This window comes from Salvelinus alpinus, chromosome 12, assembly GCF_045679555.1.
Source record: "Salvelinus alpinus chromosome 12, SLU_Salpinus.1, whole genome shotgun sequence".
Taxonomy (NCBI): Eukaryota; Metazoa; Chordata; class Actinopteri; order Salmoniformes; family Salmonidae; genus Salvelinus; species Salvelinus alpinus.
In genome coordinates, this window is record NC_092097.1 from 50,379,877 (window position 1) to 50,399,469 (window position 19,593).

Here is a 19,593-nt window from a genome sequence, read left to right on the forward strand (position 1 = left end):
ACATCATGCATTTCTAACGACCTATAATGTCATTCCTGTTAATCCTGTACAGTTTCAGGCAAGTGCAAATTGACAACAATAAAAAAATCACTTTGATAAAGTATTTACCCAATAAAAGGATATACATTTATGTTTCTGTAAACCATACCTGCAAAAGTGGGAAATGTGCCAGTTCCAATACACAGCCCTGTGGTGCACCTATATTCATGTATCACCCTTCACAATGTCACTTTATAACATGCATGTGACACACAGGTTTACTTGAAATAACTAACATGATTGACCCCAGTGCTGGTGTGTTGAGAGGTTGTCAGGTGAACGTTCTGCATCCTCAGCACTATTCAAAGTGCAGCTTGGAATCCTATCCCAGTGATACACATGCCTGAAGTGTCATGTATTAAATATATATATATATATATATATATATATATACACATATATAAATAACCAGAAGGCTAACTGTCACTGGAGCAACAGGACCAATTACATAACACCACTGACACACAAGCACACAGCCTCCAAGGTACCTCTGGTCCAGGTCGTTAGTACCTGTACCTCTTAACTTAGAAGAGGAATGTGCACCAACACCCTGGACCAGAGGTATTCACAGCCCAGCCCAGCACACAGTATCCCACTCACACCACACATTCCTTCAATATTTATTTATTTATTAGTAAACTGCTTGACAATTCCCTTTTAGACATTCAACAAACAATGCTAACATGTTTCAGACTCTTTTTTTGTTATTGGTTTACAGTCATTATGACAAGTATGAAAGCTAAATATGACAAAGTAGTGGTGGAGTTACTATACATGTGTAGATCTATGCCTGGTCTAGCATCTCAGACAATGTAACATACATTATATTCAACCTTACAGGCTAAATAGTCATTGATTTGTGCGCATGTTTGGTCGCATCTACATAAGACAATTCAAATAGATTTTGCAGCAACACATTCTCAGGACCAGCCTAAGACTGTTGGTATTTTTCCCAAAAATTATTAATGGAACTGGTTGTCTTTCTATGATAGGCCCTTAACACTCTAATGCCGCATATCATATGTCAAATTCAGTAACTTTATCTTGTCACACACCAGACATAAATCAGTAACACTTAGACATTACACTGTTGTTATTTATGTTACAAATATCTACATTTCCAACTGCTAAGCATTAGAACAAATGTGAGCAATGCAATTGTGATGCGTGTTATTGAAATTACATTTTAAATGTCACAGAGAAGCTGCCTCATCTTCTACAAAGACAGAGCAAAATAAAAAGTCATACTGTAAAATAATGATTGCTGGAATACAAAGGCATATGATGCAATGCCATTACAAAGGCTATGAAAGAAGTTGATTTACTCAAACAAACATTACAAGATGTATTGGGACTTGTCTGGTTAATATTTTTTCAGATTGGTTTGCTGCAGAAAAATGGCAATTACAATCGCGGCAAAATAATCAGCAATAATACCTAAAAGGTACACAAATATTTCATCTGAAAGTGCAGTTGTAAAGTACCAGAAATACATTTCCCTTTTTAATAAATGCACTGTCCTGGCTAACTACGATATCATTTCAAGTGGAAATCATTGAGGAACACTTAAAAACGCCACAACCATAAACATTGTATTTTTAAAGGCCTTTTGAATAATTGATGATTAGAAGCTCAAAACGTAATCAATCACTAAAAGTAACATGTAAGCATATTATAGCTCGTCACCAAGCTCAGGACCCTGGGACTAAACACCTCCCTATGCAACTGGATCCTGGACTTCCTAACAAACCGACATCAGGTGGTGAGGGTAGGCAACAACACACCCAACAAGCTAACCCTCAACACAGGCCCCCCCCCAACTGTGTGTGCTTAGCCCCCTCCTGTACTCATTGCTCGTCTCCAACTCCATCATCAAGTTTGCTAACGACACGACGGTGGTCTGCCTGATCACCAATGATGATGAGACAGCCTACAGCAGCGCTTCCCAAACTCGGTCCTCAGGACCCCAAGGGGTGCAAGTTTTGTTTTTTGCCCTAACACTACACAGCTGATTGAAATGATCAAAACTTGATTATTAAAATAATCAACTAATCAGCTGTGCAGTGCTAGGGGAAAAAAACAAAACTTGCACCCCTTGGGGTCCCGAGGACAGCATTTGGGAAACCCTACAAGGAAGAGGTCAGCATGACAACCTCTCCCTAAATGTCAGCAAGACCAATGAGCTGATCTTAGAATTCAGGAAAGAGGGGCCCCATCAATGGGGCTGCAGTGAAGAGGGTCAAGAGCTTCAAGTTCCTCCATCGAGAACATCCCGACTGGTTGTATCACCGTCTGATATAGCAACTACACCGCCCTCAACCGGAAGGCCCTACAGAGGGTGGTACGGACAGTTCCAGCTCATCATTGCGGGTGAGCTCCCAGCCATCCAGGACGTACATGCCAGGCGGTGACAGAAGATGATACTGGTGCATCAAGGCTCGGATAAACAGACTCAGCATCAGCTTCTAACCCCTGGCCATGTGTTTTCTTAATTACACTGAACAAAAATATAAACGCAACATGTAAAGTGTTGTTCCCATGTTTCATGAGCTGAAATAAAAGATCCCAGACTTTCCATACACACTAAAAGCTATATCTTAAATTTTAACATTTATATCTTAAATTTTAACATTCCTGTTAGTGAGCATTTCTCATTTGCTAAGATAATCCATACACCTGACAGGCGTGGCATATCAAGAAGCTGATTAAACAGCATTATCATTACACAAGTGCAACTTGTTCTGGGGTCAAAAGGCCACTAAAATGTGCCGTTTTGTCACAACACAATGCCACAGATGTCTCATATTGAGGGAGCTTGCAATTGGCATGCTAACTGCGGGGATATCCACCAGAGCTGTTGCCAGATAATTTAATGTTAATTTCAGTACCATATGCCGCCTCCTTCATTTTAGAGAATTTGGCAGTACGTCCAACCGGCCTCACAACCACAGACCACGTGTAACCACGCCAGCCCAGGTCCTTTCTGTCTGCAATAAAGCACTTTTGTGGGAAAAAAGAAAAACTCATTCCGATTGGCTGGACCTGGTTCCCAAGTGGGTGGGCCTATGCCCTCCCAGACTCATCCATGGCTGTGTCCCTAACCAGTCATGTGAAATCTATAGATTAGAGCCAAATTAATTTATTTCAATTGACTGATTTCCTTATGAACTGTAACTCAGTAAAATCATTGCGTTTATATTTTTTGTTGTGTATATACACACATATATATATACACATACATACACACACAAAAAATGAGTTATACTATTTTGATATTGATTACTGCACTGTTGGGTAGAGCGTGCAAGTCAAGCATCTCACTGTACATGTGACAATAAAACTTGAAACTAGATCTTCTCGATCCCTAAAAATTCTTGTCACATTTTAGTAACCCTTGCCATAAAGACAATTATTGCACTGAGATGGTTGTTAAAAAAAAAAAATCCTGAAGAACATTACAGTCAACCCTGCTATTAACACGCCTCCCCATCAGCACTGATTATAATGGAAAGGACAAAAGCCCCTTTAAGACAACTTCACCTCAAGAGACCCACCCTGAAACACAATTATTCCTCCTATCCCTTAAAGTGTGCAATTGTGTACTCCTCGCCGCTCATTTAAAAGCGTTGGGTTCGATTGGTGTCCACTGTATACAGGGAGAGTTTTTCCATCATATTTCTGAAACCAGTAATTTCCTTTAAATCCATGAAAGGAAGTGAACAAATGCACACATTACGAGAAAGGACAGACAATTCAGAGGCAGGCTGGCCAGTCCACAGCTAGAGGCAGGCTGGCCAGTCCACAGCTAGAGGCAGGCTGGCCAGTCCACAGCTAGAGGCAGGCTGGCCAGTCCTCAGCTGGAGGCAGGCTGGCCCGTCCTCAGCTGGAGGCAGGCTGGCCCGTCCTCAGCTGGAGGCAGGCTGGCCCGTCCTCAGCTGGAGGCAGGCTGGCCCGTCCTCAGCTGGAGGCAGGCTGGCCCGTCCTCAGCTGGAGGCAGGCTGGCCCGTCCTCAGCTGGAGGCAGGCTGGCCCGTCCTCAGCTGGAGGCAGGCTGGCCCGTCCTCAGCTGGAGGCAGGCTGGCCCGTCCTCAGCTGGAGGCAGGCTGGCCCGTCCTCAGCTGGAGGCAGGCTGGCCCGTCCTCAGCTGGAGGCAGGCTGGCCCGTCCTCAGCTGGAGGCAGGCTGGCCCGTCCTCAGCTGGAGGCAGGCTGGCCCGTCCTCAGCTGGAGGCAGGCTGGCCCGTCCTCAGCTGGAGGCAGGCTGGCCCGTCCTCAGCTGGAGGCAGGCTGGCCCGTCCTCAGCTGGAGGCAGGCTGGCCCGTCCTCAGCTGGAGGCAGGCTGGCCCGTCCTCAACTGGAGGCAGGCTGGCCCGTCCTCAACTGGAGGCAGGCTGGCCCGTCCTCAACTGGAGGCAGGCTGGCCCGTCCTCAACTGGAGGCAGGCTGGCCCGTCCTCAACTGGAGGCAGGCTGGCCCGTCCTCAACTGGAGGCAGGCTGGCCCGTCCTCAACTGGAGGCAGGCTGGCCCGTCCTCAACTGGAGGCAGGCTGGCCCGTCCTCAACTGGAGGCAGGCTGGCCCGTCCTCAACTGGAGGCAGGCTGGCCCGTCCTCAACTGGAGGCAGGCTGGCCCGTCCTCAACTGGAGGCAGGCTGGCCAGTCCTCAACTGGAGGCAGGCTGGCCAGTCCTCAACTGGAGGCAGGCTGGCCAGTCCTCAACTGGAGGCAGGCTGGCCAGTCCTCAACTGGTGTTAAATGTGGCCCATTGACGTGTTTTCGGCAAGAGGGAAAGACACTAGGAGGAAATCAAGAGGAAAGGGGAACAACTACATGGAGTGCTCTATGCTAGGCATTATCCCTAAATTGCCTGTCAAATGGCAATAGGTCCGGAACTAAAATGTGACACTTTACATTACTGTACTACCCAGAGGAGCAATTTAAGACAACAGAGTGAACACATTGCTCAGTGTTCCTTCATCGTTTCTCTTTGTATTTTTGGACAAGGTGTTCCAGATCCACACCATATTCAAGCTTCACAGCGTAGTGAAGGCAGCCAGCAGCAGAAAGAAGGAGCAAGGGGAACGAATGAAACAGGTCCCCGGGAATAGAGCACATCATTTGGAATTGAAAAGAGAGCACAGTTCATCAGCGGGTCAGCATGTCAATGGAAAGCTGTGCCTGGTTCTCTGCGGGAAACCTTTTCTTTAGAAAGATCTAAAGATTGTTGACTTAGAACAAGTCCAGTTTCCAGATATGGTCCTTTTTTTTTTATTTTTTATCTCTGGCCAGGTAGTAAAACTGTTGGATGTGCGAGCCAGTGCTTATTCTGTAAAAGGAATGAGAAAAGAACGATGATTTTTTTTATTTTTTATGGGACAATTAAAGAATTGGCAGGACCTCAAAAAAATCACTCTCCTGTAAAACGGTCATAACAAAAAAAAAAAAAAACAGTGAGAGATCGCAGACGGACGGGGTTGCCAACTAACACAAACAGTTAAAATGCGATTTCAAAAACATTGAAACGCAATGAACACTGTAAAAGGGCTGGCTGGCAGTATACTCCAAGCACTCCGGGGAAATTAATTTACAGAATTTCAGAGATTGGCTCATTTGATCAACTATTAAAGTGTAAAAAACGTGAGCAGTTATCATAACCGCACACTTGGTGACTGCCAGGCTTGTCAGCACTCAAACAGCCTGGCCCTCTAAGAGACGCGGCCTCTCAATGTAGAAGACAGCAATAAAATGACTCCTTTTCGGTGGTAACCATCAACCAGCCAAGTTACCATCCCCTTTATCAAACCCATTTTCCCTCCAAAGTGTCAAGGCTAAAGCAGTCACTGAGAGACACAACGATATTGATGAGCACTGAAATTGTAATGGAGAAACAACATGACAAAAAAAGAGCACATGACTCCTATTAGGGATTTTCATTACTGTTTCTCAAACGGTTTGGCAAACACCTGCCTTGGCCCTGTGCTGCAAAGCACTGTGTGAGGGTCATTAAAAAGTAACAGACTACACAACTACACTTCCCATCATGCACCTCTGACTCATCTACCTGGTTCACAAGAGTTAGAGTTGGGGATGTGTCTTCTTAAATTTGTGAAGATAAATAAAATAAAAAACAATGACTTCTTTTACATTAGCACAATTTAACTCTTCAAATAGAACATTCATATAGAACATTCATTTAGTCTCCTGTTGGAAAATAGATCACGTGGTTGTTGCAAGAGAAGAAGCACTGCATGCTGCAGATCCAATGATGCCATGACCCGTGTAGAGGTTTACAAGATAAGAACGGAAATAAAATCTGTGTAAACTTTTCAGAAGTATTACAAGACATATAAAAAAGGCAGGGAGGGGAGCTCTTACAACTTGGGAAAACCATAGCAACTGCTGTGGCTTTGGACCATACGAAGACAATTCACGCAGAAAAGAGTCAAGGACAGGACAGATGTAGGATTCCTCTAAGATGGTACCCCATTTCCCTATACTGAGTGGACAAATCATTAGGAACACTTGCTCTTTCCATGACAGAGAATGACCAGGTGAAAGCTATGATCCCTTATTGATGTCACCTGTTAAATCCACTTCAATCAGTGTAGATGAAGGGGAGGAAACAGGTTAAAGAAGGATTTCTAAGCCTTGAGACATGGATTGTCTATGTGTGCCACAGTGGAGGCTGCTGAGGGGAAAATGGCTCATAATAATGTCTGGAATGGAGCAAATGGAATGGCATCAAAGACCTGGAGACCATGTGTTTAATGTACATGATACCATTCCACTGATTCCACTCCAGTCATTACCACGAGCCTGTTCTTCCCAATTGAGGTGCCACCAACCTCCTGTGGTGTGCCATTCAGAGGGTGAATGGGCAAGAGAAAAGATTGAAGTGCCTTTGTACAGGGTATGGTAGTAGGTGCCAGGCGCACCGGTTTGTGTCAAGAACTGCAACGCTGCTGGGTTTTTCACGCTCAACAGTTTCCCGTGTGTATCAAGAACGGTCCACCACCCACAGGACATCCAGCCAACTTGACACAACTGTAGGAAGCATTGAAGTCAACATAGGCCAGCATCCCTGTGAAACGCTTTCGACACCTTGTAGAGTCCATGCCCCAACGAAATGAGGCTGACAACTCAATATTAGGAAGGTGTTCTTAATGTTTTGTACACTCAGTGTATAAGGTGCACTACTTTTGACCAGAGCCATATAGGAATCTGGTGCCATAGGCTTGGACGAGCCACAGATGTGGAATACGGGAAGATGAAGTGAACACAGCAAGGAGGGGGGTGAGACTGCCATAGACCTACTTGGCGAACCTAAAGGATAGCTGCCATACACCTACTTGGCGAACCTAAAGGATAGCTGCCATAGACCTACTTGGCGAACCTAAAGGATAGCTGCCATAGACCTACTTGGCGAACCTAAAGGCTAAATACTGAGAACCAATTTATGCTTGATCCAAAAATGTATTCGGATGCACCGTATGGATGGTGTGACGCAATTCAGCTCCATACCACATCGCCGTGCGCATCTCAAATTGTGTAACAATACAGAGGGCTCCGTATAACTCCGCAGTGACATGATTGGTTGGCGGTAGGTGAGGGCGGGAGGTCCTGCATAAACACAAACTCACTGCCTTGACAACTTCCTTCACAACAGCTCTGTGCTGCTTGGTTAAGCGCAAGAATAATAAATGCCCTGACTTCTGCTGCACGACAAATGCAGACAAATAAAGCACCTTTAAAGGCTGTGGACTTCATTTTAACCTTTTGGGCTCCAGAAAGGCATTAAAAACACAAGACTACAGCTTCACAATAACTAAGCCAAAGTTAGCCGCATAGAATGATGAGATATGGTCATATATCCCAGTGAACTGTAATTTGCTCAGCTGCTCTCTCTTTACAGTGTAGCATTAGATGCAGGATGCAATGGCGGTAGTAATCAGGGTTTCCCAATGGAGGAGTGGCATTTGCAGCTCCCAGGTCTCTATGACGCAGGTCTGTGGTTAGGGGGGATTATGGAGGCCGCAAGCAGAGAAGGGTCAATGTGGGACTAAGGTCAGGGTTCACTGGCAGCATCAGCAGCAGGTCCGGGTCCGGGTCTCTGAGGGCCGCCGGCGCAGTTTGAAGCCATTCCCTGCAGCCCCTCCCCCTGCATCTAGGACAGGGATCCGTTGACCTGCAAGCGGGAACAAAATGTGCAAGGGGGACAAAAAAACAACGTTACACCCAGAAACCATTGGTTAAAATAGGAACATCAGCAGAAGCTCACACTATATTGCTTGGTACACTTAAATAAACAAGGACAATTTCAGCCATTGTACACCACTAGTAATAAATGTGGTATGCCATAAAGCATACATTTGGCCTAAAAGATTGGATGCCCCCAAAAGCTAGTGTGAAAAAAAACCACACTTACTTATCTCTATAAAGACCTCATTGATGTTAATGGCGTTCTTGGCGCTGGTCTCCACAAAGATGGCGTGGATGGAGTCAGCATAGTCCTTGGCATCTTTCTCCGAGACCTCCCTATAAAGACACGGGTGTGTTCAAGTCTTAACCAGTAACAGACTAAGCCGGGGAAGGAGGTTCTACTAAGCTATGTGCAATTGTTTTAAGAAGATCATACCAAGGATCATTTAGCTATTCGATTTAGAATTTTAAGACCACTCGAAGTATCAAAAAAAATATTTACAAAATATTTTTGGTGTCTTGCTGCCATTAGCCCATACGAACGCATTGAATAACAGATTCACTACATGGAACAACAGATAGTCCCCCCCAAAAAATCCAATGTCCTTTATCTGAGAGATATAAGAAAGACCAGGAAATATTTAAAACAGTCTCCATATGCTAATAAAAGGTCCTCCGAGTACATTAAAAAAGGTTTGATATACAGTACCGGTCAAAAGTTTGGACACCTACTCATTCAAGGGTTTTTCTTTATTTTTACTATTTTCTACATTGTAGAATAGTAGTGAAGACATCAAAACTATGAAATAACACATATCATGTAGTAAACAAAAAGTGTTAAACAAATCAAAATATATTTTATATTTGAGATTCTTCAAAGTAGCCACCCAGTGCTTTGCACACTCTTGAGACACATCCAATGCAAAAACAAATCTCTCTAGCTTAAACAGACAGCTTTTTAAAAATGGGGATTTATGGGGATTTTTATGGGTGCAGCTCAATACTGGGGAGAGGTGCAGGATAGGCCAGAGCAATACGGTGGACGCGAGCCAAGAATTCACGTCAGCCAGTCCAGTTGTTTCACAACAGTGCAGACGAGGAAGAGGAGGCACGAGGACACACCCCTTCAAACATGAGACGAACCCAACAGGGAGACGAACAGAGAAAGGGACTCAAGGTGGCACCACCCCACCAGTATCACAGTGCTCATCTCTTCTAGACTTCTTGTGTCGCATGATGCTTCCCCCAGTGCTACTGTTCTGTCATTCAATCCAGCTAATGCTCATCTTAGTACAATGGACTATATGGAGGCGAACAAGCTTCATAAGCTGTTTCCACAGGAGTCCACTCCTGACTGCAAACAATAGCATATCCATGTTTCTATTTTTGAACCAGACCTGTGCTGTATAACATTTCCATGCACAGTCATTTCTAACAACTGACTAATATTAATGGATGGTAGACGGGGAAAAAATGTCATCGATTTTCAAGCATCAGTTCTCTCCATTGCTTCAATGCAAATTAAGCTACTCTAGTAGCTAAAGTCCTCTCATCTAAAGCCAGCATGTTTGAGTGACATTAGATAAACTGGGAGAAGTGCATCTCTAGCAGAGAGCTGTATCGGCCGCTTGTTCCCGCTCCTCGGTACGTTCAAATTGTTGGAGCCGAAAGTTTCAAGATATACGCTTGGCTCGGCCGATGACGTCCCTTGCCAAACAAAGCGTGGACGAGTCCTTCAACTTTCATTAGAAAACGTAGCACAAGCAAATCTCGTGTCAACAATTCAGCGATTCGTCTGGTAAAATGAGAGTATGGAAGCCATGCTGCTGATTTGTAACAATAAACCAATGTCTGTGTCCAAAATGACACCCTATTCCCTATATAGTGCACTACTTTTGATCTGGACCAAAGTAGTGCACTATATATGGAATATGGTGCCATTTGGGACGTAACCCATGTCTTCCTGGGGGACATGAGGGATTTATTTACCTGGCATCGGACAGGTCACACTTGTTGCCAGCGATGGCTACCACGATGTTGGGCGGGCCGTGCTGACGAAGCTCCTTCACCCAGTTCTTCAACGTCTGGAACGAGTCCTGAGAAACAACGGTTCGAGCCATTCTTACTAACTTTACAGTATATAGGCCTAGTAAACATCTTATATTGTAAGATGTCTGCGTTTGAGAAAATGTTATGCAACGCATGACTGTGTGGGAGTGTGTGGTTTAAACATTTATGAAACATAGGAGATGTAAACATGACATGGAGACAAATGAGTGTGCCTCTCTCCACATGGAATGTGAGAGTGGCCAGTATCAGAGGTTTACTGAACATGCCTACATTTGACTCGGTGACCAGTGGGCCCCCATAGTTGCCTACAGTTGACAGCAGCATTCTGTGCATGGATACCTGTATTTTGCAAAAGGTCAATCTATTTAGAGTTTTTTTCTGTGGTAAAAAATATAAGAAAAGGTCGGGGGTCATCTTGAAAAAAAAATCTGTGATGCAGAGCCAAAAGTCGTAGCTTTTGAAAATCACTTAATTATTTTGCAAATGACATCACAGGAATGATATAGAAAAGAGTGGTGCAGTGTCCTTTTAAACATTTGAGGAGAAATAGAACTAAACAAATGTCATATCACAGCATGTTACCAGAGGGAAACGACGGAATAGTTTACCTCTTTAGTGATGTCATAAACAATGATGGCTGCCGCAGAGCCTCTGTAGTACATTGGCGCCAACGCACGGAACTATGGGAAAGCAGAGAGAAGTGGAGAAAGAGCACGGTGAGTAATGGACTGCAACCATTCTTCAGATAAAGAGGCTGTCCCTCTGGACAGAGAAGATAGTTGGTTTTCTAAAGCTTTCAACAGGGATTTATCTACAGCCAAACCGGTTGCACTGTTATAGTGAGGACAAGGGGCCATGTATGCATTTGTGGTACTGTAGATCATAATTAAAGTAAGAGTACATGACGTATCCTAAGAGATGCTATGCTTTAAAGAAACAGTCCCGGACATTTTTTGGCTCATCTTCAAGGATTGTGTATCTAGATCGCTCGTAATTGTTTATAGAGAACATCCATGAGAAAATCAAAGGCTACCAAAATAGCATTGCAATCTGTTCTACCGCCCGTTTCCAAAACATTACACAGTCACAAACTACCCAATCTTTATTAAGCCGTATACGGTTACATTTCGTCACCGTTACATAACTTCACTTTCCGTTTTACCTGAACGTGTTATGAGATAAAACATCCAACTCAAAATGGAGGGGTAAAACTAGGCAAAGAGAAAGTATGGACCTTTTTTGAAAACCCCAAAAGGAATTCTGTTCCAAGCCTATATGCCAAGTGGCTTTTGTTACATGGAAGTATGGCAAGCCTTTCCACCGAGGACTCACATGTGGTAAGCATCAGGATAAAGAGGAGCACAATGTGTCAAAAGCAGTTAGCCATTTAATATTAATGGAGAACTATACATTTGGTCTTCACCCAGTAGATCACAAAACCCTGCATAATAAAAACAAGCTGAGCTTACAGCATTTCCCATTCCATTGTTGGGGGGGGAAAAGTTGCCTGATGTTTGCCATTTCTTCTGGTATAATATTTTCCAAAAGCTTATGAGTTCTGGCTTGAAAGTGCCAACGCAATTAGAATATGCCTGTGTTCATAGAACTCTAAATCAAATGCATATTTCAGACCTTTCCTTATACTGGATGGGTAAATACAAAAGGTCTTGGCAATTACTGTTTTTAACCTGTTGTCAAGCTTGAAAAGGATAGGTCACCTAACTATTGGACAAGGAGAGACAGTGATCCATACTTTGGTTTAATTTACCTGGCTGCTGTCACCAAATGCGAACCTAATCATTCTTGTCCAAATACCAAATCCAATTCCCATATCTCTAAAATGTGCAGGCTATAGCCTAAATTACCTGCAGAAAAGTATCTTCATTCACAATCAATTTCAGACTCACTCTTTCAAATTAGGTGAACACAAGTATTTTGATATTGTTGAAAAGGCATGCAGCATATGTTAAATTTGGTATGATTGTTATCACGTATACTGAGAAGTAACAATGAATGGTATTCAGACCATCTACTGCATGAAGCAAAAAAAAGCTGCAACAGACAAGTGAAAGATAACACACCTGTCATAAGTTAGGCTACCATTTAGGCTAGGTCCTCCTACATCTTAGGATAATCTACCACACAAATCTTCTAACATAATTAGCATATTTAACCATGAAAGGAATAATAGGCATGTCATCTATTAGCTAATGAAATAAAGAGATTAGCTTTAAAACAAACAGGAGTGATCCCAGTCAAACATTGACTTGGCACGACCTGGGCCAATTCTCATTTTCCTTTACGATAAAAAGGAATAAACTATCCCAGCTTGGAATGACACGGTTACCTCAGGAAAAGCACACATTCCTTGCAATTATAGTTGTTACTGGCCCCGAGACTACCGGAGGGAGTCCAACTTGGGATACTTGGCAGATGGCGGAAAGGGATGCTGCCTGTCTGACTGGCTAGCGATGTGTAGCTAGACGCAGTACAGCCAGTCTTGTGTGGTCCCCTTCCAAAGTGTATCCAGAGAGCATTTTCACAGTGACGGCTAGAATCCACAACGCATCTCAAAGTAGGAGTGCTGATCTAGGATCAGATCCCAACCTGTCCATATAATGTTATTTCATTATGATAGAAAAGGTGAAACTGCCCTGAATCAGCGCTCCTACTTCGAGAGGCTTTGTGGATACGGGCCCAGACATCGGAGCTGTAAAAAAAAAAGAGAAAAAAAGCGCCCCTTATTTTGCTAAACGTGTGCAGATTAATTACTGAAATTATGAGCCTGGCACCCAATGAAAGGTGCCCGTCCATGCCGGTGAATGAAGAGAGCAAAGGGGAAACCCAGCTTCTTCTCTGTGCTGCAGCATGGTGAGATGGGAGGTCTCTGGACAGGGGTGTTGACAAGCACAGATAAGATGATGCACCCTCCAGGCCATCAGAGGTTGTGTAGAAGCCTAATCACAGCTCTCTCTCATTCCACCGGCTTCTACTAAATCTCTCAACCGAACTCCAATACTGTTAATTACACAAACTGTGTCTGATGACAACAACTTCTCCAGAGGCGATCAGCTTCGAAACAAGGCAGCTGCAGATTACAATGAAGGAAAACAACAGTGAAGCAGGCCAGAACTGTTCCCATCTTCTCGCTCACAGCCGTGGAACACTAGGTAGACTGGGAGAGATGGAGTGAGTGTGTGCGAGAGAGTCCCAAATCGTTCCCTACCCCTTCCTTTTGGCTCTACCCTCTGAGTAGATCTGAACGCCTCAGCAATATTGTGTGGCCTTCACCACTACCCTGAATATACCTATGCAGAGAGAGAGCAGGAGAGCTGGCAGGGAGAGTGGCTGTCGATCAGTTGGAACCAGGGAGCAGGCAGAGACAGTGTCCTATCTTAAGGGAAAATCTAATTTAAGCGTTGTTTAAGGCCACGCCCCCGGACAAGCTCAAAGAACAGAAGAAAAAAACGCTGTTTTATCTCACCACCCCTCTCCAGAACACAACACAGGAACAAACCATTATCTCACCACCCCTCTCCAGAACACAACACAGAGGAACAGACCATTATCTCACCACCCCTCTCCAGAACACAACACAGAGGAACAGACCATTATCTCACCACCCCTCTCCAGAACACAACACAGAGGAACAGACCATTATCTCACCACCGTAAACGGCATGCCAAACGTCATGTTTGTTACGATAACGACCATAGAAAGTTGGCAATACGGCACAAACCCATCCGGAGCCAGACTAGTTGTTGTATATTAACCTGGTTCCAGATCTGTATTCGTTCTATATTAGTGTACATGTATGATACATTTCTACACCGTGTTATATTACTCAAGTGGTGCATCTTTTGAAAGATAATCTATTTCAGTCGTCTGTCTGTGTGGGCTACAAGGCATTCCAGATTTAACATCACAGCAGATCATGTTGCGAGTGGCCCCTAGACTTTCGCCTCTCACGTTATGACTGCTGATGAGCCACTTGTCTTGACTGTTCAAAGGACGATGCACATGGAAGACATGATTTAGCATAATGTGGAGTGCACTCCAATGACACAGTACACAGAGATGATAGGGCTGGGAATTACCAGGGACCTCACGATCCGGTATTATCTTGATACTTCGGTGTCGATATGATATGTATTGCAACTCGATATTGCGATTTGATGTTCCAAACATATTGCTCATTATATGTCTGCTGCAGAGGGACAAGAGAGAGCCATGAGAAAATTCGTTTTGATCAGTCATGAAAATAAAAGTACTGAAAAATATGCTAGCGGCTTACTATTTAAAAAGAAGATGGAGAACAAGCTCGAGGATTAAAAATACCAGAGTTTTGGCACAGGTACAGCCGACTAGCGCTAGTTTACAAAACGCAACTTTACAAATCGATACCTGGAGTCAAAATATCTATATAATACCCTCCAAAAATAATATTGAAATATGAAACAGTATCGATGTTTCCCTGTCACTAATAGCTGAAAGTGAAACTTTTGCTGTGGTAGAGAGAGAGAGAGAGGAAAGAGAAGTTGCTAGAACATTTCTATATAATCTAGTAGATTAATCAGACAGCAGTGATCTTGAGAATGCACAAATCATGATAGCATAACCTACCACTCAACTACAGGAAAGGGCCTTATGAAATGACTGCAGGCATGAGAGCGCTGGGGATGTTTTGGTGGGGGCAGCTAAATGTAAGCTAAATATCGCCCCCTATCAGGTACAATGACATACTGCACTTGCGAGTATGTGCCTTCAACATATTTTTATTTATTTAACTAGGCAAGGCAGGTAAGAACACATTTTTATTTACAATGACGGCCTACCCCGGACGACGCTGGGCCGATTGTGCACCGCCCTACGGGACTCCCAATCACGGCCGGATGCGATTCAGCCTGGATTCGAATCAGGGACTGTAGTGTTGCATATTGCACCGATGAGCCACTCGGGAGCCCTAACATAGACCTCTATGGCCCTGGTCAAATTCCTTAGAAATGTGTTCTTTTTTCCCTTCCTTTCTTTCTTGATGTAATCTCTTATCTGATTGGATAGGTCAGTGAGAGCAATACTTCCAATATGTTGATTTTACCTATCATGTGAGATCAGTAATTAGGCTACCTCAATGAAGTGAGGAATGAAGGATGCATTTTTATTCAAACAAGGCCTATGTCTAACAGGGACCACTTCATCTGGAGGAAAATATATTGTAAAAGATAGATTACTAACTCTCTCTTGCCCTGCAGTGTCCCAGATGAGAAATTTGTGAAGCTCATTTTGATACTGCACCGTCTTTGTCATGAAGGATGCCCTGGAAAACAAAAATACAACCATACAATTCGAGTCACATTTCAAAATAATATTAACACGGTTTAAAACAGTGTTTCCCAACTCCAGTCCTTGACTACCCCTAACAGCACATGTTGTAGCCCCAGACAAATATACAGTACCTGATTCAACTCAAGAGGGCTTGATGATAAGTTGACAAGTTGAATCAGGAGTTCTTGTCCGGGGCTACATACAAAATTTGTACTGTGGGGGTACTCGGGGACCGGAGTTGGGAACCACTAGTTTATTACACTGAACAAAAATATAAAATGCAACATGTAAAGTGTTGATGCCATGTTTCATGAGCTGAAATAAAATTGTACATATGCACTAAAAGCTTATTTCTCGCAAATGTTGTGCACACATTTGTTTACTTCCCTGTTAGAGCATTTCTCGTTTGTCAAGATAATCCATCCACCTGACAGGTGTGGTATATCAAGAAGCTGATTAAACAGCATGATAATTACACAAGTGCACAAGTTACACAACACAATGCCACAGATGTCTCAAGTTGAGGGAGTGTGCAATTGGCATGCAGCTGCAGGAATGTCCACCAGAGATGTTGCCAGATAATGTAATGTTAATTACTCTACCATAAGCCTCCTCCAACGTAATTTTAAATAATTTGGCAGTACGTCCTACCAGCCTCATAACCGCAGACCACGTGTAACCACGACAGCTCAGGACCTCCACATCGGAGACCAGCCACCCGGACAACTGATGAAACTTTGGGTTTGCACAATGTAATAATTTCTGCACAAACTGTCAGAAACCGTCTCAGGGAAGCTCATCTGCGTGCTCATCATCCTCACCAGGGTCTTGACCTGACTGCAGTTCAGCGTCGTAACCGACTTCAGTGGGCAAATGCTCACCTTCGAAGGGTCACTGGCACGCTGGAGAAGTGTGCTCTTCATGGATGAATCCTGGTTTCAACTGTACCGGGCAGATGGCAGACAACTTGTATGGCGTCTTGTGGGCGAGAGGTATGGTTGGCGGTGGGGTTATGATATGGGCAGGCATAAGCTATGAGCAATGAAAACAATTGCATTTTATCGATGGCAATTTGAATGCACAGAGATACCGTGATGAGATCCTGAGGCCCATTGTCGTGCCATTCATCACCTCATGTTTCGCATGATAATACACAGCCCCATGTGGCAAGGATCTGTACACAATTCCTGGAAGCTGAAAATGTCCCATTTCTTCCATGGCCTGCATACTCACCAGACATGTCACCCATTGAACATGTTTGGGATGCTCTGGATCGAAGTGTATGACAGCGTGTTCCAGTTCCCGCCAATATCCAGCAACTTCGCACAGCCATTGAAGAGGAGTGGGACAACATTCCACAGGCCAAAATCAACAACCTGATAAACTCTATGCGAAGGAGATGTGTCACGCTGCATGAGGTAAACGATGGTCACACCAGATACTGACTGGTTTTCTGATCCACGCCCCTATTTTTTTTTAAAGGTATCTGTTACCAACAGATGCATATGAGTATTCCCAGTCATGTGTAATCCATAGATTAGGGCCTGATTTATTTATTTGAATTGACTGTTTTCCTTATGAACTGTAAATCAGTAAGATCGTTGAAATTGTTGCATGTTGTGTTTATATTTTTGTTGAGTGTACAATAAGGCTCACCCTTTTACCACATTACAAAAAAAGTACAGAAGTGATACATTGATTAGCCTGTAATAAAATGATTAGCCTGGTCCCAGATCTGTTTGTGCGATCATGTCAACTCCTTGCCTCTCACTGTCATGAGTTGACATGATAGCAGAAACAGATCTGGGGCCAGGCTATAAATTAATTAGACTGGGATGACAATCACTGAGAATGTAGCATGAACAGAACACCTCCTCCTCCACATACACCAACTCCCAATAAGTGCATGCATTTTTCTAAATGTATTACTCAATGCATTGGCAGGCAGTACAGTACAGTACAGTAAGGGGCAGGTTAGAGATGCGAGCCAGCAACCGGAGGGTTGCCAGTTCAAATCCCGGATCCGACGGGAAAAATCTGCCGGGAAGTGAGCTGGCAACCGGAGGGTTGCTGGAATCAAATCCTACATGCCATTGCACCCTTAAGCAAGGCACTTAACTTCCCACAACAGCTCCCTGGGCACCCAGTGTGGCAGCCCCCCACCTCTCCAAAACCTGTGTATGTACTGTATGTGTGTATTTTTTCCAGAGCGGTTAGGTTTAAAAGTGTAAGTCAAATTTCAGTTGGACCTTGCAGGATAGGCAATCATCTTTCCAGAATATTTACAGTGGGTGAAAGACTATATAACTTACCCAATAGTTGGATTAATGTTGGGGTCAAAGTTGTCCTCCACAAACCTCCAAACAATGCTTGACTTTCCAACCCCAGTGTCCTGAAGAATCACAAGGGAAAGGAGTTTAGTGAATGTTAGAATTTATCCATACTCGGTTACTGCCAAGACCACACAGACCTTTACTCATCGTCAGGATGACATCATTATGTAAAGAGAATACCCCATTGGTTCAAGAAGAAGAAATAGTCCTACTACTATGATGCAAATATTTCGCAACACTTGTGCAATACATAAACATGTAATGTTTATCAACGTTAGCCTGGACTACTAATCTACCACTGATGAGTAAAATAGAGACATGTCATTTAAATATTAGCTAACTGACTAAACTCCACGGTCAAGGGAGTTTCCTACGAACTGGTCTCTGCCCTGTTGGTGGTTTATCAGAAACTTGCTTCGCCATGGAGGGGAGTTCAGTCAGCTACATATTAGGTAGTACGGTGCACAAAACTTTTAGCAGCATTGCTGTGGCTTCTGTCAATTGACATACTCCAATCTGAATTAACAGATAGTTAGATGAATACAAATCAGATTGTCTTACCCCAAGAAGGCAAACCTTTAACTCTCTCAGCGTCATATCGATCTCCGAATTATTAGAACGTTTATGAACATTCCAAACACTTAACCGATTGCTACCTAGCTAGATGTTTCAGTTGACAGATGTTTAGCAAATAACCTCTCTTTTCATCAAAGACCTATATTCAAATCCCATACAGATTGACGAGAAGCAAAGAAAAATGAACTCCTCAAACTCAGAACTTTAAAAATCACTGATATAATTTGCCATATTATGATTACTGTAGGTGGAAAGCTACAAAATAAGGCGCAGACTCCATCTTGAACTACGGTCCAATGTCGTCACGTGACACTCCATGGTTATTTTTAGTTTAGAAATGTATGAAGCCATCGCGTTTTCTTTATGTTCGTTGCAATAATACCAACGTATATCTCCTACATATTTAACTACATTATTGTTTACATTATATATATTTTTTACTTGAAAAACTAAATCAGGAAGTACTTTCAGGAAGTAGTTTTGCTACGTTGATTGTAAAGCCATAGAGATAGATAGGTGACTCGTCTTTGTATCTGTTACGGCTAGGCCAGCTGTGGAGTTTCTTAAACCCTGAGGCGCAACATCGCGAGATTTCCAGAAACGCTTGCCAAACAGACCAGGCTAATGGCAAAACCTAGATTTGGCCAATGTCTTAAGTAGTTGAACGGCTTATTACTCCAACCTTGTGATAGTACTTTCTATCGAAGGAGTGACTTTGATTTGACAGCCTGCACATGCGCACTGTTAGCAAGCCAATATTACCATGACATTGCCTACAAGTGTGATTGGGGATTTCTATTGGATAAGTAGTTTTAGCCTATCTTCAAATTCTGCAGTCCAAATTCAAAGTAGACAGTACTCGGCCCTAAACCCTCAACTTAAATAACATTTTACATCATCACATCCGGGGCGGCAGGTAGCCTAGTGGTTAGAGCGTTGGGCCAGTAATTGAAAGGTTGCTCAATCAAATCCCAGAGCTGACAAGGTAAAAAAAAATGTTGTTCTGCCCCTGAACAAGACAGTTAACCCACTGTTCCCCGGTAGGCAGTCATTGT

General features: G+C 43.5%; 1 protein-coding gene across 1 annotated transcript; it reads right to left on the reverse strand.

The window, feature by feature from the left end:
• Positions 1-647: 647 nt before the first annotated feature.
• On the reverse strand, positions 648-18,936 carry LOC139536319 (ras-related protein Rab-22A). Its single transcript, XM_071336756.1, has 7 exons — positions 18,524-18,936; positions 17,942-18,021; positions 15,540-15,621; positions 10,913-10,984; positions 10,224-10,330; positions 8,461-8,570; positions 648-8,220 (listed from the first exon to the last, which is right to left on the reverse strand). Exons 1-7 carry the CDS (start codon positions 18,557-18,559, stop codon positions 8,120-8,122), a joined length of 588 nt encoding a protein of 195 aa, XP_071192857.1. The 5' UTR covers positions 18,560-18,936; the 3' UTR covers positions 648-8,119.
• Between the last annotated feature and the right edge of the window lie 657 nt (positions 18,937-19,593).